Below are 21,757 nucleotides of genomic sequence, written 5' to 3'. Positions count from 1 at the left end.
GTATGACATGAACTATGAGGTGTTATTGAGGTGTCTAGGGTAAAGTGGTTCTATCACTTCACTCAAAATCCAAGGGTTGAGTGTTCGAATCCTGGCCCGGCACGAATGTCCTTTGCCAAGACATAAATTACGTCATATTGTTTTACTTGTTTTTCAACCAGAATAATGGAATAGACTTAATCATTTAGAGTGTGTTTCTTTTTTCCTATCTACAGATATCTATCGAGCAACCACATCTCTAATATCGAGCATGGTACATTTGACGGCATGGATAATCTTCTGAAACTGTGAGTTTCTGCAGAAGTGGATGATTTTCATTAATTTCCGTGTCGGATTACATTTAGGATTTCCTAAAAGTATGGCTTATCTTTCTGCCACTCTATTTTCATTTTTAATTTCATTCAATTGTCTCATTCTTAAAGGAATCTTTTAAATATTACCCCGACAATATACCTTCCATGGATCAGCGTGGGAAATATGAAATATTCATGATCAATTTAAAAAAACATTTCTCGGGCCTTTTCTTGTTTTGTTTTTATATCATTAATTAACTTTAAGTAATCATTCCACATAAAAGCTACATCAAATCCTTTACCGCGTTCATCCGATTTGACAAATCCCGTCTACAAAGTAAATCAGTGTTTTATATGCGAAAAAAATATATTCAATTCGACTGTGATTGTAATACCAATTTGTATTTAGATATCATTTTCATTGTATGGTCGATATACAATACAATACAATGCAATGAACATTTAGGGCGCCATTCCCATAAGGCTCAGAGCGCTAACATCAAATAATATTATTGGTCTTTACTAAAGCCATCCTCCTTCAGAAGGCTCTACAGCTGTTATTTTAGTTTGAAGGAATCGTCCTTGCACGACAGAAGTTTATACGTGCAGCGAGAATAAGATTTGTTTAACTCGCCATCAAGGCGTTATATTTAAGACGCAAAGGTGAGAAGGAGAGTTGTTAAAACTCGCCAAGGCCCCTAGTTCAAAATAATCTGTATTCCATGTGGTCTGATTTTTAATGAAATTTAAGATGCTAGTCATATATCATCGTCTCCTTTTGTTATTTTTGTGGCAGATTGCTACATGACAACAAATTGACGAATATTTCCGTAGGGATATTTCCTGTAATGCCCGAGCTGCAGATTTTGTAAGTATAGAATAACCCTTTTTGTGGATGGGTGGGGGATATGTGTTTACTTTCTTAATATTCAGTAGGATTGTCCTGCCTTTGATATACACTGAACTGTTACAATCAGAGAAGCTTACGTTAATCCACCAAGATACAGATTAATGTTTGAAGCGTTGTAAAGATACTATTAGCAAAGAAATAGTTAATGCGTTCAATTTTCTTTTTCCTTACTTTAGTCTGCTTGCATTTCTAAGGTTGTATAAAATGTGCTTGTTTGTGTATTATCTTATTCAAATTTGTGGAAATAAAACTTAAAAAGTGAATTGAATTTAAAATATCAGGATATAATATTTTCTAACCCATTTAAGCGGCTTGTAATAATTTAGATATATTATGGTTCATATCCATTAGAGTAAACGGATTTTAAATGATGGTGTAGTTTCGTTTCTTGATGTGTCATATTTCCGACCGCTGAGTGCAGAATGTCCAATGTAATAAAGAAATATATTTATCAATTTTTAGCATTCTTTTGTAAATCAATGACCCCATGGAAGAACAGTCATTAAAACTGAAACGTTTTATCTGATTACGGAAATAATAGCATTATTGATTATAACAGTATGTACGTACGAAACTAATATTTTACAATTTGTTTTGTTTCAATCCTTACAGAAAGTTAGATGAGAATGAGATCGCTATTATCGAACCAGGCTCTTTTGCACTCATCGAGAACGTACAACATTTGTAAGTATAGAATGTTTTGAAATGTTTCTTGTTAATTATGGTTCAGTGATTCAACTACATTACGATAGAGAGTGACGATTTTGAAATATGTCAGTAATCATGATATTGTTAAAGGGCTAGTCAGGAAAGTTTTTATTTTTGTATTCGATAACAAGGGCGTACAATTTTATTTTACTTTTCTTTACGTCTGACTGGTCTGATTCTTAAAATCATGAATTACATTAAAAATAATCAAATATATTCATCGTTTCCTATTTTCAACCGTCCCCCTGTTCCAGTTAACAGTAATATCTAAATGACTACGTGTATGCATTATTTTATGTTCTGACTATCTTTACTGAAACTAGTAAGCAATATGAATAGAGATAGACTGTGTAATCTGCTAAGCAGACAACCAAGTCCCTTTCACGTTCCCATTGTTTTAATATTCTTTTTCACTGCTGATCAAAAGGGGTTCCACGACCCCTTCGCCCGTATGTATTAGCTTTACTAATAATTACTCCATGATGCTTCAGTCGATAGTTTAAGGGCGTTGCAAGAAAGATGCAATCAATTGTGCAAATCCCCAAATTCAAGCGTAAGTCTTGCGATTAATTGCAAATTTGCAATTGATCGTAACTCAACTTTTCTTGATACGCCCCATTAGTAAGAGAGAGAGAGAGAGAGAGAGAGAAATAGAGAGATGGGGTAGAATAAAAGCTATATTTTAATTTTAAAAACTGTAGTCCTAAAAAAATCCTCGGAAATTTAGGAGATTAGTGGGGCGTTGCAAGAAATTTGAGATACAATCGAATCCAAATATCAGTTGCAAATTTTGCAACTTGCAATCATTCGCAACTTTCTTGCAATGCCCCTTAGGTCTAATACAATCTATTACAAAATGAAGGATACAATATTCTCATGCAATAGATGATAATTTCATTTATTTATGCAGTACACTAATGAAGAACCGACTGAGTCGCATTGAGGTCGGAATGTTCGATGGCTTAGGAAACGTGACAGACATGTGAGTATAAGATGTACATTACATCGTTGAGCATAACTATAAATATAACACAGGGTCAGGGTGGCACGGAAACCCTCTTATTTCTTGAGAGATTTTTTCTAAAACAGATTCGAAAACATTATCCAAGTTGTCAGTTTCATGTGTGCAATAAATATAGTAACGACATTTACAGTTTGTTCTACAATTCCAATGGTGTTTTACGTCACTTTTTGAAATGTGCTTACATTACAAAGAAGTATTACGTAATCCAAACATGATTTATATAGGATACAGAAATTGCCTCTGCGTTGATTTTTCGAAAGTAGTTACGATCATGTTGTATTTCAACCTACTCCTTTAATTTCAGAAAAAATTCCCTCTCAAAGAATTTACATACAAACATGAAGAATGGAAAGGAATATTCAACTATCATTTTTATTTGATAAAATGATACCTTTTCACAACAACACATGTATAATATAAATTCTTTTAATTTGATATATCTTGGCATACTTTGAAGGTCGGAAGTTGACTTTTCCATAGAAAAAGAAAAAGAAAAAGCTTCTTTTGATGTAGCACTAATATGTAATTCGCACGTCAACATTTCTAATTCTAGAATGTTACTATCCCGAGTGGCCATCAATTGAACATAGTATTTATAGTTTGTGGTGGGATCGATTCTTCGCCATGCTATACAGTTACAAGAAAACCATGATGAATCGCTTCTTTTCTTCCCAATTTTACAGGAGTTTGCTCGAAAATGAAATTAAAGTCATCGAGGAGAATGCTTTCGATAATCTAATAAAGCTGGAATCACTGTGAGTATCAATAACATACCATGCAGCCATAAATCAATACTGAATTCCATCTACAGATAAATTGAACAATATCTAATGAGATTTTTAAATCGTTTTGTTTCCCAATATTTCTTTCCTGCATTCAGCTTATGATTTCTAACACCGGAATCTTTTTTATCTTCCTTCAAAGTTCATTCTTGTACATGTTTTACCAATCGTGGCAATGAAAACTATTATCGGAGGTGTTAGACCGCATTTGTATGTTCCTGTCGGACCATCAACCCCAGCCCCCCCCCCCCCCCCCCCCCCATCAGAAAGAAGGGGAAAAGGATAAAGAGATAAACATAAAATGAATGAATAATAAATAAATGGATGAAATGCAAAAAAAATGAATAGGCTCTACCCCCCCCCCCTCCCCCCCCCCCCCAAAAAAAAAACACGAACATCAGCATTGATAGTATATATGGAAGTCACAGGTCAACAAATATTTGTTTTCACTAGGGGGCACTGTGGAATAAAGGCGGTCAGAACAAAAATATTCGATGAATGAAATGCGATTAGACGAGGCTGTCAAGTGAGGAGGTATTGGAGGGAAATCGTAATGTCTTCTTCTAACGTTTCTTTTTTCCGTCTCTTGTCTCTTCTCTCTCTCTCTCTCTCTATCTATCTCTCTCTCTCTCTCTCTATCTATCTCTATTTCTTCTATTCCATCACCACTTGAATAAGGGCTCATGCCATGCTGAACTACGCCAGTCCCCCTAACGGTTTTTTTCTTTATTCGTATCTGTTCACAACAACACGCTTTACGGATTTGTGTATTTCTTATCTCTTTCTTTTCAACAGAGATTTACAGAAGAATAAGTTAACAGAAGTACCTCGGGAGCTTTTCACCCGACTCAAGAATCTAAATAACATGTAAGATAAAACATTCTCTCACTATAATGCTTCGTAATTGTTTGTGTACGTTTGCTATATAAAAAAGTAAATGGTTCTTTTGGACCTTTACTGCGTAATCCAGCAGTAAAGATTAATACTTAATGAACCTTAAAAATGACGGGATGTCACAGATATGTCCATGTTTTACTGCCTAGGTTGCTTGACCCTCTCCGCATATCAAAAAATGAAAATTTATATTCAGTTTAATTAGATAATATGTTTTCAATCAAGATCAGGTTTGTTGTACACAAAACAAGACAATCAGTTGATATAAACATGCTTAAAAACAACTAAAATGTCACTTACCATGCCTACGGTCTATTTTGGGAGATTCTTCTTTGGCTGGAAAGGCACGCTATCAACCCTCCGGTAAGAGGCTCCTCAGTAAAACCCTGCTCCAATCTTCAGGCGCGTAGCCACGGGGGGGCACGGGGGGGCACGTGCCCCCCCTAAATTTCCAAGATCGATTGGATTTTTTAGACCCCTTTTTTTTACCTCGATCGATTACATGTATGTGCCCCCCCAAACATCAAACTCTGGCTACGCGCCTGCCAATCTTGCAGCCAAAATACATTCAAACAAAATGGCCGTTGTGGCATTCACCATGCCTTGCCCGAGCGTCCTTGATACTCAACCAACCTAGCAATGTGTACAGAAGCGCTTGACCATAACAATCACACAGTACCTGTCATGCAAAGCCGGAAAGCTCCCCGATGCATAACCAACCTAGTAATTTATTCAGAACTTCGCTGCCATAGCAATGTAAAACACCTGATATTGAAATTGTTATTGTTCATTACTCTGACACAGCATAATTATTTCGAAACAAATGTAAGAATGATTTGATGAATTATTGAATCTCAACCAAACCCCCTTTCTTCTCTGACCTCCACCCCCCCCCCCCTACTTGTCACCTTCTCTTTCTTTCTCTCTCTCTCTCTCTCTCTCTCCTTCTCTTCCTCTCTCCTCCTCCTCCTTCCTCTCTCTCTCTCTCTCTCTCTCTCCTCCTCCTTCCCTCCCTCCCTTTCCCTCCGCACCCTCCCTTTCTTTCCCCTCCCTCCCTTTCCCCTCCCTCCCTTTCCCTCCCCTTACTCTACATTTTAACTTCTCCCTTTCATTCCATCTCATTTTTTATAGTAATTCACAATGTTTTTGTTTTTCTACAGCTATTTCGATTTCTTCTTCATGTGTGGCTACGCGCCAAACGTCCGCGTCTGCCTGCCCAAGGGGGACGGCATCTCGAACGTCGACGATCTTCTGGGCAACTGGTTGCTCCGGGGTGCTGTCTGGCTAGTAGCCCTACTCGGTTGCTTTGGCAACCTGATGGTGATCTTTGCCCGCTGCTTCGTCAGCGAGGACAATAAGGTCCATTCGTTCTTCATCATGAACCTGGCCGTGGCAGACTTCCTCATGGGTCTCTATCTGCTCATCATCGGACTGCATGACGTCATGTTTAGGTATGACGTCCATAAAGGATCACCCCTCACCCCCCCCCCCCCCCCCCCTCACCCGCTTTTCACTGGAAAAATGGTATCTTGAGTCTGGAATTCAGAATGTGTAGACTAACTCATGTCTCACCTGAAGAAGAAAAAAAATTGATTTAGTCTCTTCATTCAAGACTCACCATCATAACACGATTATATGGCTTTTATTGAGAGCGGGGAAAATCAAAGTTTTCTATTTTTGTGCCACTGGATGCCAAGCGGTGTAAATTGATACCAAGAGGTACCAGTTGGTGTCAAGAGGATCAAATTGATGGGTTTGGAGGTGTAAATGGATGTCAAGAGGTGGAATTAGTTGGTGCAAAAAGAGCCAATAGATTCCTAAAGGTGCAGCACTAGCGTTGAAAATGATGGTGTCAAGAGGTGCCAATGACCATGGCGTGCCTACATGTTCGTCCAATATGTGCTGAAGGGTGCCGAAGGGTGCCGAAGGTCACAATGAATTGTTTAATACGAACCTTATACATATTCATGTATGTAAATTATGCGAAGGGGAGATTGATTAAAAACCCACCACCTTCATAGTCACCGGTAGCTTATTAATCGTTTTGTTTTAATATTGCTGCTGCCTTTCGTGTGTTGTGAAGTGCAGAAGGGTTTATAACCTAAAACCACCTCGTTGCGAAAGGATACCAAATGGGATCGATCGGTACCTCTATATACTTCACGAAAAAAGAGGCCCCCGCTTGATATACGCTGGGCTTTCAAAAAGAAACCTTTTTCTGTTCTTGTAGACTCTGTCTGGTATCATAATATTCGATATAATTATATTAAATTCCACAGAGGCGAGTACATCTTCAAGGATTTAGATTGGCGAAGCGGTTGGGTCTGTAAGATGTGTGGACTACTGAGTCTTCTATCCAGTGAAATGTCTGTCTTGACATTAACAGGTTTGTTTGATTGTTTGTGTTTTAAAATCAAGATCGGTATTTTCTCGACCCGAACGCTGTTCTTCCATATTCTATATCCATAAATAAATCAGACACAAATTAAATGACACCAAGTGGATAAGGGAAGAACAATTTAAATGGAAATAATGAAACTCAAGGAATACATATAGTTATAGATTTATTATGCACTTTGTGATACAGAGGCGGACTTGAAAAGTCTCTGTGACCTGCAGACTCCATTTCACCAATCGGTTGTTTCCAGATGATAAAACCAGCTGGTTCTATCAAGACCGAGGGTTTCTGTATTCAAGTCCATCCTTCGCAATATCTTGCCGTTCTGGGGAGTGTTTCACAAAGACTAAGATCGACTTTAAGTTGGAATTAACTAGGGCAGGCCGTTCATGCCACTGTTTTCTTTCATAATTTACTGGCATTGGTTTCACAAGGGAAGAACAAATCATGGTAAAAAATCTACAGAATTTACATTTTTTTATACGAAAAAATATTATCTATAATTATCATAATGGTGAGAGCAACTAGTGGCATGAACAGCCTGCCATAGATATGTGCAACTTAAAGCCGATCTTAGTCTTTATGAAACACTCCCCATGTGTCATATGGTTGATTATTATAAACTAAACTTAACATTGACTATAATGTGTGTACTTAACATAAACTACCTGTATATACCAATTTATCTTAGATAATTTGATAAATTATGATTGAAATATAAGACGGACTATTATGCTGTTTCCCAATCAGTGATCACGTCTGACCGGTTCATCTCGATCGTGCACCCGTTCAAGTTCCGTCAGCGTCACCTGGCCCACGCCGTCATCCTCATGGTCGGCTTCTGGTTGGCCGCCATGCTCATCGCCATCCTCCCCGTCCTGCACCGCAACTACTTCGGCGAGTTCTTCTACGGTGGCAACGGCGTCTGTCTCCCTCTCCAGTTCGACCGGCCCTTCGACCACGGCTGGGAGTTCACCCTGGTGGTCTTCGTCCTCTTCAACCTCTTCGCGTTCCTCTTCATCCTCTACGCCTACGCGCAGATGTTCGCCACCGTTCGGAAGTCCAGTCTTGCTATGAGGTTAGTACGTTAAACATGATGATGGCAAAGATCGTCAAATAATATATACTCAAGACCAATTCCAATATCCTATTCTATATCGGATAGAAATCATATTGGGATTACGTAATACGTCATTGTAATAAAAGGTGATGACCAATTTATTTATTCATGATTTCTTTCAACAGGGTAGTTTCATTCAGTCCCACTAGAGGCCAGTGCATTTGCTTTCCAAGAAAGCCCTGCATAATACAATAACAGTACAAAAACACAAGTATAATAATGCAATAATTGAAAACTGTACATAACATTTACATGTAAAACATCAAATTAAACATATATCTTTCAAAAATAAGACTATTTGAATCATAAAATATTTATTAACAAGGCTATCATGTGGTTAATGAAATTTTCTTAGGTGGATATTTTTCTTCGAAAGTCTTTACAATTGTGTTATATTGCGGGTTTGTTGAACGGCTTTGCTGTAGATCATTCCTAGAAATCGAATAATAGTAAAGACTGTTGCGAGGTGTCGAAGGGTCTCTCCTTTTGAAAGAGTTTGCAGAATAACATTGAACAAGCACTAAAGAGTAATTGAGGTGGGCGGGAGCGGAGCTCTTTAGCTACAAAATTTATTTACAAATCTTCACTGGTAAGAACAAATAAGTAAATTAGTGAAGAATTTGTTTTATTATTTTGTTGATTTCTTTTATCTGCTTGTAGATCAACGAAAGAGTCACAAGACTGGAATTTATTGAAGCGTTTCACGATCATCGTCGCTACTGACTTCATCTGCTGGATGCCTATCATACTGGTCAAGATAGCATCTTATTCGGGTAAGACGAGGGGGAGATGATGGTGTAGGTGATAATGGTAGGGGTGGTGGTGGTGGTGGTTGTGATGAGGGTGCTGTAGGTGGTGGTGATGATGATGGAGATGGTTATCATGGTGATAGTAATGAGGATGGTGGAGGTGATGATGGCAATGGTGATGATGATGGTAGAGATGAATCTGATGGTGATGGCAATGATAATTTCGATGATGAGGATGATAATGACGATTATGAAGATGAAAATGACGACGACGATGACGATGATGATGATGATGGAAGCAACGAATTGTGGCTATAACCCTGATAACGTTTTAAGGACTTTAAAAGATATGTCATTATAGTGAGAATGATAATGATGAATTTAGTAAAAAGCGATTGGGATGATGATAGCAATGATAACAATGACGATCAATAACAAAGGGGATGAGGAGGAGGAACCTTGAAGGTATAATATCTATAACGATGATCAGAGTTTTTGAAAATATTAACAATGGTCATAAATATGTTTATAAAATGTGAATCATCTTGGTGATGACCTCAATAGCTGTATGCTCAATCTTAACTATTTTTGAACGTTATTGTTTAGGTATCGCCATACCGCAGTCAGTGCATGCATGGTTTGCCATCTTCGTGTTACCAGTCAACTCCGCTCTCAACCCAATCTTATACACAGTCACTACGCAGTTCTTCAGACAAAGGGTATACCATTCTTTCAAAATAATAATTTACTTTTCAATACTAGTCATTTAGGATAGTTACACATTTCAAGAATGGCCATTATGCAATATTCAATTCTAAATGGTTTTTACTATTTTAAAAATTAAACTACTTGCCTTACTTTATCATTTCTATTCCTAATCATTTCTTTTCCATTTTACAAAGTTGTTTCATTTTGCGATTAATCCAATCGGTATTAATATCAACATTTCTGCAAGAACAGAAAATTAGACAGATTTCTACGTATTACACATTCTATGCATATTAGGTACTCTTCGAATCGATCTAGAACTTTTTTTTTTTAAGAGTTTTAAAATTATAATTGCATCATTTTGTAAGCCTTATCAATCCAAACTCTACTGACTTTTCCCATTAAATGTCGGAACAGAGAGAGAGAGAGAGAGAGAGAGAAAGAGAGAGAGAGAAAGAGAGAGAGAGGGGGGGAGAGAGATTTCAATGAGAATTAAAATAGGGAAATGGATTGTGACGATTTGACCGTGCGACTCCCCCAACAATCCCTTTATTAAAGACCTTAAACGAGCAAGACCGGTGCCCTGTCAATATGTAGCTTTGTGTTACATCACGGAATGCTACAGACATGTGAGGGATCTTTCGCAGTTTGCACCCCCCCCCCCCCCTTCCCCCATTGACAACCTTGAAAACGCCTTTGTTAGATATTAATCCTTTTGCCTTTTGTTTGCATTGGTTTACAACATCTAGTTCCTACGACCAATCCGACGTCTGTGCGGTCGTCGAAAGCAAGGCAAAACGTATCAGTCGGGATCATACGATGATTCGATCACCGGTACGAAGATCTCTGCTACCAAACTCTCGGTCATATCCCACAACGGCAAACCACGAGCGGGCTCGGTCAATGGTCGGCTGATCTCAACAAAGGTATATAGAAAAGAAAAATATTTCAAATGCACGATTCCCACCAGAGAATGAAACGAGGAGAAGAAATTATTTTTATTCTTGATCTGCTGTTTTGTTTTGCATGTTTCTGTTAGACTTTAGAGTTTGGAAAGGACCCCTAAAGATTAACTTCACCTTAATATCACATAATCAGGCATGACGCACTTTGGTGGTAGTTAACAAACCGTTTATCTTAATTTCATCATTCATCAGAGTAGCATTCCATGAACTTTATACATACCACACGACATAATTAAGATGTCTAAATGATTGTATAGTTTGCATGAGCATGGTATTCAACTTAATATTTAGCATGATAATGTCGTATGCTGAGAGGGAGAAGGGTGTTAAGATCGCATCTAAAAGTATCGGAATTAATGTCCTTCTGGCTCTCAAAGAAACATGAAATCAGTTCGAAATATTTTATTTCAAACGCAGCGCGACTCGTAATACGAACAAAATGATATGAATCACTATCCCCATTCTTATTTTTTTTTTAAATAACATGGCTACCTATCCAGTCCCGTATCAAGTTTAAAGTACTTTTATTAACTTATCAATGTTTCCATCAGCTTGCTCCATCGTATTTCATTGAATTGAACCTTAGAGATATAGAAAGATTTGAAAACATATATATTTAGCACTTTATAGATCTCACAATTATGAGCCCTGTTACGTGAGGTTTCCTCTACCCGTTGTCCCTGGGTCCTTTGTTCCACAACAACAGATTACACAACACAAAGTGGTTAGATTTCAAGGGCTGATCTTCATTATTGAGCTTCGTTCTTCAACTCCAAATACTAGACTAACTCGTCCTCAGACGGTTGGTACAAAGTATCTAGATTCGGTCGATACACCCATCACACTCCCCCTCATAAATTAGCACTTATACCAGTAGGAGAAGTGCTATAAAAACATTTATTTTTCAATGTTGTTTTCAGCAACTGCTGTAAGAATACAAAAACCTGAAAGTATTTATAAGTATGAGGTCTTTGTAGATTTAGAAATCTGATAAACAAGTCAGCTTGTAAAACTATACAGTACCAGCATGCAAATGGTATCACAGTGTTGTCTAGTGGTTTTTGTTCATACAATAAAATTGAGTATGAACAGCTATAAGTAAAAACATTAACCATTCTTTTATCATCCTGCTATATCATTTTCATCACTGACTTTTGCATATATCAGAAGTCATTTGTACTAAACATAAAACAAATACAATTCAAATCGCAGAGAAGTTCACCTTAAATGACCTATCAATATCAATATGTCTTCATGCTTCTTTGCAACTTTGAATCTAAACATATTTCTTTGCATAAAAATAATAAGCAAACTTCAGCAACATTAAACCTGTCTGAAAGATAATATAATATAGCCTTCACGTCAGTTGTAGAAACATGTTACTATTAATCTGAAGTTTTGCGTTGTAGTGCAAAACCATATCATCTGTGTTGGTTGCGTATTGAATATCTTCAAAAATATTTTTGATTACTTTATATCCATAACCAAAGATATGGTAAAACACCAAAATCCTTTTTGTTCTAAAATTCTTTCTTTCAATATCTATCCTGCCTTGGATAAAACATATAAATCAATTAACTGTTTCTGTTTTCATATATATATATACATGCACAGACAAAATGATAACGTACTAGTCTTTCTAGTTCCTTGTGTTTGTACCAAAACGGTTTTAACACAATAATATTATCATGCATGTTCAAATTCGTCAACGAATAAGATAAGCATATAACATACATATAACACTGGTTTACAGACATCTGGAAAGCAAACATAAGAAAAACACATTTTTCTTTGAGTCCAATAAACAGTTTCAATGAGTCCAATCAGTCTATGTTCACAATGCTTTGTGATTGTTAAAGAAACCATCAAAGTTAAAAGTTCTGGTTTCCTTTCTCACATAGAATTCCAGTGAATTCACCAATGTTCAACTGTTCAAGAATGATGCTTCTCTGTAAGTGTGCAACTGTTCATCAAATATGGTTCACACAAGGGTTGTTTAATTTTCCATGTGAATATATCAATTACTTGCTCACTTCGGTCCAAATATCACACACGAGATAAAGCGTCCGCAATAACATTGTCCTTTCCTGGCACATGTAGAATGTCCAAGTTGTATTCTTGGAGCAGCAAACTCCATCGCGTCAGTCTTTGGTTCTTGTTTTTCATTCTGTTGAGGAATGTCAGGGGATTATGATCAGTTAATACCCTCACTGGATGTTGAGATCCACTGACATACACGTCGAAACGTTCAAGTGCAAGTATCAAAGTCAATGTTTCTTTTTCCACAGTTTCTTTGAGAAGAATGATATGGGTGTGTCGATACCTTCAGCGTCTGCTTGAGTAAGAACTGCACCAGCACCCACATCGCTCGCGTCCACCATCATGCTGAACGGCTGGTTGAAATCCAGAGCCATCAGTACCGGATTGGTAGATAAGAGGGCTTTCGCCTGGTTGAAAGCACTCTCGCAGTCGATTTCCTTTTCAAGATTTTTCAGTTTTGTTGGGTTTGCACGATATGGTGCCTGTTTGATTGGGGTCATATCTCCCACACCTACATCATGCTTAACAACATCAGTTCGAGAGGGAACATCAGCAAATAACTGTGGATATGCACTCAACAGCTCTTTCACGTCGCTCCTCTCCTTCACAGATAAGTGTGTTCGTTTGTTATTGATGTGTGCTAGAACCTCTGAATTTTTCAATTTCACACATGGGTTCTCTCTCTCAATCTTGCACACTTCTTTCTCAACTTCACACTTTGAGTCACATTCAACAGCACTCAACACTGGTTGTGCTTTACTCTCGTCATCTCTTCGGATATATGGCTTAAGCATATTCACATGACACACACGTCTCTTCTTCTGCCTATCTGGAGTATTGACAACGTAGTCGACATCACCAACTCTCTTAGCAATAGTGTACGGCCCAGAAAATCTAGCCTGCAGAGAATGACCAACTATCGGCAGTAAGACCAAGACTTCATCTCCTACCTCGAAATTCCTCTCTTTGGATTTCCTGTCATACCATGACTTCATCTTCTCCTGAGAATCTGACAAATTCTGTCTGGCAACCTCCCACGCCTTATGCATTCTCTCACGGAAAGTACTCACATACTCCAACACATTTGTTTGTGAATCATCACACAACAGTCTCTCTTTTAGCAACTTCAATGGTCCACGTACTGAGTGACCGTATACCAACTCAAAAGAACTGAAACCAAGCGACTCTTGTACAGCATCCCGCACAGCAAACAATAACAAGGGAACTCCCTCATCCCATTGTTTCTCTGACTCCATACAATAAGTTTTCAACATATTCTTCAAAGTCTGGTGGAATCTCTCCAGTGCTCCCTGGGACTCTGGGTGGTATGCACTCGAAACTACATGTTTTATGCCCAGTTCCTTCAACACCTGATTGAACACCCTAGACATGAAATTTGACCCTTGATCAGATTGTACAGTTTTTGGTAGCCCTACAGTAGTGAAAAATTTCACTAACGCCTTTGTCACATTATTCGCTGTAATGCGCCGCAGTGGTATCGCTTCGGTATATCTCGTCGCAGCGCACATTATCGTCAATAAGTATTCATTACCTGCCTTAGTCTTTGGCAGAGGACCTACACAATCTACTATGATCCTAGAAAATGGCTCATCGAACGCCGGTATTGGCTTCAATGGTGCTGCCGGTATTTTCTGATTCGGTTTACCTACAACTTGACATGCATGGCAACTTCTGCAAAAATTTGCAACATCTTTTTGCACGCCGGGCCAAAAGAAATGAGAAAGAATTTTCTCCTGGGTTTTGTGAACCCCTAAGTGACCTGCAAGTGGAGCTTCATGAGCAAGGCTTATTATGTCCTGCCTGTATGTAGAAGGGACTACAATTTGGTGGACTTCTTTCCACACCTCATCTGCAGGGACATCTGCTGGCCTCCACTTTCTCATTAGCACACCTGCTTTCTTGTAATAACAAACAGGCACAGTCAATGCCTCCTCCTCAGAAACAGCTCTCTCATTCAAAGAAATCAACTGAGGATCTGTCTGTTGCTCCTTTAGCAACTTACTCTTTTTCAAAGATAGTGGTTCAGATGTTTCACTATTTCCTACACTACGATCCTTTCTCGCACTCTCATCCACATTGGAATCAGACTCATCTTCAACCAAACGACAAAAGAAAGAATCTCCCAAGTCAACATCTACGTCATTAGACTTCTTCTCCGACTCAACTTTCGTTGCCATTGAACGAGTTACAGCACATGCTGGGAACACAACAGGAAATTCTGCAACCAACTCATCTGTCTCAGAACTTTCACAAGGACTAGAACTTACTACTGGACATGATACGACTCTGTCACCAGCGAGATCATTACCTAATATGATAGATACCTCTTCCACAGGAAGTGATGGTCTAACTGCCATCTTCACCATACCAGAAACAAGGTCTGACTTCAAGTCTACCACATGAAGGGGTGCTTCCACAAAGCCATCTCCAATGCCTTTGAGCAAAACACTAGCACCAACAGAAGAACTATCACAAAAGGGCAACGCACTTTCCAAAATCAAGGACTGAGAAGCACCAGTATCCCGCAAGACTTTCACTTTTCTTGCTACATCGCTCTCTGCTACAGATACATATCCTACAGACACAAACGGTTCATACTCTTTCTGAATTTTTTCCATGTTCGCTGGAATAATTCCACTTTGTGAGTTTGACACAGTTTGTACGAATGCATTAGGATGTGCACTAGATTCCTGTTTCTTAGCCTGAAGTGAAGGACACTTTGACTTTATGTGCCCATACTGTTTGCAAGCATAGCACATTCTTTCCTCTGTTACCTGTCCTTGCTGGGACTGCGGTTTTATTTCATCCTTTTCTTGTGATGAACTAGTTTTCTGGCTTTTGCTCCAGTTACCATTTTTCTTAGGTTCTACGCTCATTTTGTTAGAGATTTTGTGCGTGAGCACGTAATCATCCGCGATTCTTGCTGCTTCATCCAGCGAATCGACGCGCTGCTCTTCTAGATGTATACGAACATCCAGTCGCACGCTGCGCTTGAATTCCTCAAGTAGAAGAATTTCACGCAATTTATCATAATCATGATCTACATGGAGAGATGAGCTCCATCTGTCAAACAATTGCTCTTTTTGTTTTGAAAACTCCATATGAGTTTGCGATTCTTCCTTTCGCGCTTTGCGAAATCGCTGCCTGTACGCTTCGGGTACAAGTTCGTAAGCTTTTAGCACGCTCGATTTTACTTTATTGTAATCCGACACGTCGGCCATCGACATTGCTAAGTAGGCATCCCTAGCCTTACCGCTAAACTTACTCTGAATCAGGTGAGCCCACATTTCCCTAGGCCACCCCATGCTTTGAGCTAATTTCTCAAAGTGTGGAAAGTACTTTTCCACCCCTTCCTCTTCGAATGGAGGGACCATTCTGACATGCTTCGCAACGTCAAAATGCCTATCAGCATTTCTGCTTTCTTTTCTGTTTACGGCAACAAGTTTCTCCCTCTCCAACTCTACTCTCGCCCTCTCTAATTCCAATTCCTTTATCCTCACTTCATCAGAAACTGAAGACCTAGCCTGAGAATTTAATTCAGGAGACCGTGACCTAGACCCTGGAGGAGTCACACTGATACCGTCCGCCGCCTCTGAAGACAAAACCTCTTCAGCAACCAAAAATTCGACAATTTTGTTCAAAATGTCCGACTTCAGCATGTACCGCTTAATGCCAACAACCTCATAATGAGCTGCTACATCTAATAATTCAACTTTAGTCAACGAGCTTAATCGCTCCGCAGACGGATCCCTAACAAACTCTCCCAATGAGAACTCGCTAGCCATCATGCAAAAAACCTAGTCTCCTAAATAACCTAGAAAGAACTAGAGCCTGGCTGTTATACTCCCCAGCCAACCTTACAACACCTAGATTCTACAATATCCGAGAAATCTAGACAACCTGACTGTTATAACCCTCAGTCAAACCCTGCAAATCCATGCAGAAACATGAGAAGACAACAATGTTTTTCTCACCACACACACCACGAATGCTCGAACCTGAAACGGCTACCCCAGCGGTGCCCGACGATATCATCTTAACGAACCGACATCGACAACACACACACACAGTACACACCGAACAGTCCGCTTACAAGTAACGTGTATGAAACTCGTCGCACGCAATGTAATGCAACATGCCAGCGCTAATATGATCACAAAAATCACCTGAAAATCATACTTTTCACTTTATATACCTGGCCGAGCCCCCATTTGTTACGTGAGGTTTCCTCTACCCGTTGTCCCTGGGTCCTTTGTTCCACAACAACAGATTACACAACACAAAGTGGTTAGATTTCAAGGGCTGATCTTCATTATTGAGCTTCGTTCTTCAACTCCAAATACTAGACTAACTCGTCCTCAGACGGTTGGTACAAAGTATCTAGATTCGGTCGATACACCCATCACAAGCCCAGTGCACCATTTCCACTCCTTCTGTATTCCGTTCTGTAAAGCGCATATAGACTTGCAAATTGCCTATAATTATTATGTGTTATGGGCTATAAAAAAAACGTTTGATAATTATTACATCTCTCATGTATCATTATCCACTTCATCTTTCACTTTCACCCCAACACTACCATCACCACCACCATTTTTCGCTGCATCCATCTGCACTATTCACATGTGTGTTTTGCATTTTCGTGCATGGTGATCGTCCCAGCGCTAGGAGTCATCAAAAATCTGCTGAACTGCACAAACTTTTATTTGTTGGTTGGTGAGTCCATAGAGCGCTTCATCATTTGTGTCTTCTTTCTTGAAATATTTGTTGTAGTCTATCATTATTTATTATGTTATTATGCATACGTACAGAACGCCACTGTACAATTATAAAGGCCAGACATAGTTTTTATTTTTTTATAAATGCATTCGCCATGCATATTAATAATTAATTATATATTTCTGCTATATTTATAATGCACAAACAGGTATATATATATATATATGTATCCATTAGGGCATTGATAGTTACGCCCAATAACAAAATGCTAGTCATCTTTTTTGTGTTGCTTTTGCTGTGTATAAACAGTCTCTAACTCGTTGTTGTTGTTGTTGTTGTTGTTGTTGTTGTTGTTGTTGTTGTTGTTGTTGTTGCTGTGTTAACAATCATATAATATTATTCGTTGTGTGTCCGTGGTTTTTAATGTCTACAATCCACGATCCTTCATCCTCTCCCCCCCCCCCCCCCCCCACCCTCAGTAATTATTGCTTGTAATCCTCCCATCTTTTCTTTCTTCTTTATTTTTCTTCTCAAAATATCATTTCTTTATCTACCCATTGCCCTTTCTTTCTATTTTTCTATCAAAGGGATCACATGTTCACCATCGACCAAGCGAGGTACAGCCGTGGCTCACTCCCGACTCGTCGGGCCACCCTTCCCACCCCAAACGGCCTTCGGTGAGGGTGGAGGATACGAGCTGCCGCGAAGAACCAGAGGTTGTAGTGGTACATAGCAACAGTCAGAACCGGATCGAATCCAGCGACGTCGTAGAACCGCTGATTGAAACCTAACGGTTCAACGGTTTTCAAGTAATCCGGTTTTGAAGAACTCTGGACTAATGCTTTGCATAGAAGACTTTTCTTTCCTTCTTTTACAAGTAGACCCCATCTTTTACGGATGGACTCCGTTTTGAAGCGTATGGAAGAGCAAATAAAGAGGATTTCTGCAAGAATATTGAATGTACCGAGCTATTGACTGACTTCTATAATCATTGTCTTGTTTTCCATTTTAAGAATGCAGTTTAGACTATCGTTATATATTGATGATTTATATTCATTATATCTCCTTTTTGTCGCAACATAATTATATCATGATTACATTGTAATTTGTAAATCGAAATTTGAAATATCGTAGATTTATATTTAGAATTCATTTTTGAAACTTATTTCATAATCGATCGTAGGCAACTTCCAATAATTGTGTTAATTAGAAGACAAAGATAGAAGCACTAAATATTTTGTCAGGAAGCACATAACTAAGTTGTAAAGTCTATTTCATTCTTTATTTTAATACGAAAGAGCATTGATTCTATCGACCCTTCGAGTTCAGTTTTTTTCCTAAACGATTTAATTTGATTTTTCAGAAGCATACAGATTGTCAGAAATGTCTTTTCAATGAGAAAATATACATTTCAAATCTATTTGCAAAATCAAGGAGCGGGCTATTGGCCTGGGCATGGAGTAAATACCATGTTTGCTGCCGAGAAAACACGGTTTTCTTGAAGTACATTATATTATTACTAAACTGTACTCAGACATTTTATCTTTTTCGGCCTTTTGGCTAAGGTCATGTGTTTAATAAACATTTATTACTGTAATTCTCTTGCTTATGATAATGGAAATTGAGTGAGTCGTGTTTATAATTTTAAACAGTACAAGATGAACAGAAATTTGTAAGAAATTAAGTTAGGATATTTTTGCAGGATTTGATAGTAGAATACGATGTTTTACAGGAAGGTTTAACATGTTTATCTACATACTATGTTGTGTGTTGACTTTTACTATATTCCTGGGGCCTACTTCGCAATCAAGGCTTCTGCAGCTACTTCTAAATATAACTGACACTATATTACTGATGTTACTTCTTCTAAGAATAATAGTCCGTTTTTATAGCGCATAATACTTAGTCTCTATGCGCTTCCAAAGAGCTTCGGAAGGCATTACCCTGGGTTAAGTGTGGCACTATGTAGATCAATGTCTTGTCAAAGGACATTAGTGCCGCGGCGGGACTTGAACCGCAGACCTTGTGATCCACAGTCCGGTGACATGTCCACTCGACCACGACACTTCTACTTCTACTACTACTACTACTACTACTTTTACTACCACCACTACCACCACTACTACTACTCATATATTTCTACAATTACTGCTGCTACTGCAACTTATGTAACTTTTACTACTGCGACGACAAATTACTTGCTTCTTCTACTTCTACGACGGCGGACGCGACGATGACTAGTACTGCTGATGCTGCTGACAATACTACTACTATTACTACTACTACTAGTACTAATTCTACCACTACTGCTAATTATATTACTATTACTACTATAGGTGCTTCTAGTACTACTCCTACTATCGCTATATCATTATTAGTACTATTATATTAAATTCTCCTTTTGTCTAATATAGCCTATAATATCATTACCAGTATACTATCACTACTATTGTCTTATACTCCTACTTTTTTATGCTACGACAATAATGAGGACGACGATGGCTACTACTTCTTCTAACCACTTTTTGTACTACGCTGTACTATTATTACAATTATTTACTACTAAACCGAAAGTTATACTACTACAACAACAACGATGTGTGCTACTACTATATTACTACTACTACTACTACTACTACTACTACTACTACTATACTACTATACGACTAATACTAATTTTATACTACTAATACTCCTCTTCTGATGCCAATAGAAATTACGTATAATCGTTTTTAGTCATATATTTGTTGACATACATGTTAGAATTCAGATGCAGTTTATGTACTCCGTCCTCTATATTTATTTGTCTTTTTAGTAATCTAGTAAACGTATAGTAATGCACTATAGACCAATTTGATTGCATGGTTGAATGCTATGTTATTGTCGATCTCGTTGCGTATACAATAGGGACGAGTTACTTCGAATAGTGCTATATCACCGAAGACTTTATTTTTTGTGTACAGTTCAAGAAAGAATATGTTTTGAAGTATAACGTTGCGCAATGAATGCTTTTTGTACATATTTTGAAGATTTGCTCTTAGTATTTTATGTACATAACGAATAATTTTGCTCATTATGCATTTAAGATTATGACAAGTGTTTTATTGATATATTTTGTATCTCTCTAAATGAAGCTGTCGGGTAAATGGATGAAAATGGGACACGCCCCCTCCCACAATCAAATGGCCAAAAGAATTGTTTTTTAAAATGAATGGGAATGAGAGAAAAGAGAGAAATAACAGGAGCCTGAAAATGCAAAACGAAAAGAATTGATACGACACCTTTCCCGTTAGTAAAAAGGACCTTGTTCACTTGCATCTCATTTTCTTCAACCCCCCCTCCCCCCTCCACCCCAAGTTAACACCCCCCCCCCCCCCTCCCCCGATTGGTTGGACTCACACTAAACTTCTGCTGGTGCATATACCTTTGTTTAAATGTATAGACCAGTTTTGGAAACGCCCCCTCTCAAAACAATGATATGGAAGCTCTTATTACCATTCATGTGTAAGAATATGTTTTGACTAATACTTGATGATACAAATTTTGCCGGGAAGCCGCCTATTAATAAATATATTTGGTAAATTATCATATCGATCCGGCCTAGATAGATATCGCGAATGCACTTCAACACTAAACATTTGGGCATATATTTCTGCCTTTTTTGCGAAATCAGGTTGAAGTATTACCATCGAAACCTCTGAAGGCAATATTTTGCACCCTAAACCCTTGAACCGCAATTTTACCACTACCGGTCCATATCTTTAATATGTGTTTGCCCAACAAAGCAACAGTTGCTGTAATGTGTCCTTGTGGGCCCCGTTTTGTAGAGAGCCGTAACTTATTTGCGACTGATATCAATCGCAACTATGTACATAAGAGATAGGAGACTCCAAACTTGCGATTGATTTGAGTCCTTTATATGACGGGCCCTGGTATCTAGTTGGGAAAACTATGTGTAAATATATAGCTTTGGTTGATACTCAATCTATTTAAATGACTCATTGAATTGTGATTTATTTATTTTTAAGTTGATGACGTCAAGATTAATTCAAAGGGCAATGATTTTCTTTTCCTTAACATATAAAGTGTTGGAAAGATTATTGTAGCTAATTTTGATATTGTAAGCTTAAATATGTGACGGCGATGGATGACTGCCAAGTTAAATATTTTTTTTGTAGCGAACTCTGTTCATTGGAAGAGGGAGTGCTTTGACTTTCTTTCATTGTAGGTCAAGATGCAAATGTAAATATGAAATATTTGTCCTTAAAAGTACTTTTTGATGAGAATATATACAATCTTGTACATAAGATTTGTTCGTTTATTTCTGCATGATTACTACATAGTAATAAAGACTTTTGTGTCATAATGAAGAAAAGCAACATTGTTAATACCAGCCTTTGACTGTATTTTGTTGATGTTTCAAACA

At 38.2% G+C, this 21,757-nt stretch overlaps 2 protein-coding genes across 3 annotated transcripts in view; one reads left to right on the top strand and one right to left on the bottom strand.

Annotated features, from left to right (window-relative positions):
• The window catches only part of LOC593212 (relaxin receptor 2), a 46,360-nt gene extending 25,834 nt beyond the window's left edge, over positions 1–20,526 (top strand). Inside the window, exons 11-24 of one of the 2 annotated variants that reach the window (XM_030994999.1) lie at positions 216–287; positions 1,090–1,161; positions 1,816–1,887; positions 2,822–2,893; positions 3,619–3,690; positions 4,513–4,584; positions 5,772–6,062; positions 6,891–6,997; positions 7,760–8,087; positions 8,790–8,902; positions 9,485–9,597; positions 10,336–10,512; positions 17,275–17,328; positions 17,919–17,978. In XM_030994999.1, coding sequence (XP_030850859.1) covers positions 216–287; positions 1,090–1,161; positions 1,816–1,887; positions 2,822–2,893; positions 3,619–3,690; positions 4,513–4,584; positions 5,772–6,062; positions 6,891–6,997; positions 7,760–8,087; positions 8,790–8,902; positions 9,485–9,597; positions 10,336–10,512; positions 17,275–17,280 — 1,567 coding nt within the window. In that variant the 3' untranslated portion in view covers positions 17,281–17,328; positions 17,919–17,978. Of the gene's footprint in view, positions 1–215; positions 288–1,089; positions 1,162–1,815; positions 1,888–2,821; positions 2,894–3,618; positions 3,691–4,512; positions 4,585–5,771; positions 6,063–6,890; positions 6,998–7,759; positions 8,088–8,789; positions 8,903–9,484; positions 9,598–10,335; positions 10,513–17,274; positions 17,329–17,918 lie in introns of both variants that reach the window. The other variant, XM_030994998.1, reaches the window with a different exon arrangement.
• On the bottom strand, positions 11,277–17,005 carry LOC115928152. Its single transcript, XM_030994996.1, has 2 exons — positions 13,536–17,005; positions 11,277–13,490 (listed from the first exon to the last, which is right to left on the bottom strand). Exons 1-2 carry the CDS (start codon positions 16,398–16,400, stop codon positions 12,819–12,821), a joined length of 3,537 nt encoding a protein of 1,178 aa, XP_030850856.1. The 5' UTR covers positions 16,401–17,005; the 3' UTR covers positions 11,277–12,818.
• Positions 20,527–21,757: the final 1,231 nt, after the last annotated feature.

Source organism: Strongylocentrotus purpuratus, unplaced genomic scaffold, assembly GCF_000002235.5.
Source record: "Strongylocentrotus purpuratus isolate Spur 01 unplaced genomic scaffold, Spur_5.0 spur5_scaffold_21, whole genome shotgun sequence".
NCBI classification, from domain to species: Eukaryota; Metazoa; Echinodermata; class Echinoidea; order Camarodonta; family Strongylocentrotidae; genus Strongylocentrotus; species Strongylocentrotus purpuratus.
Note: the sequence above shows the minus strand (reverse complement) of the source record. Positions and strands in the feature narration are given on the sequence as shown.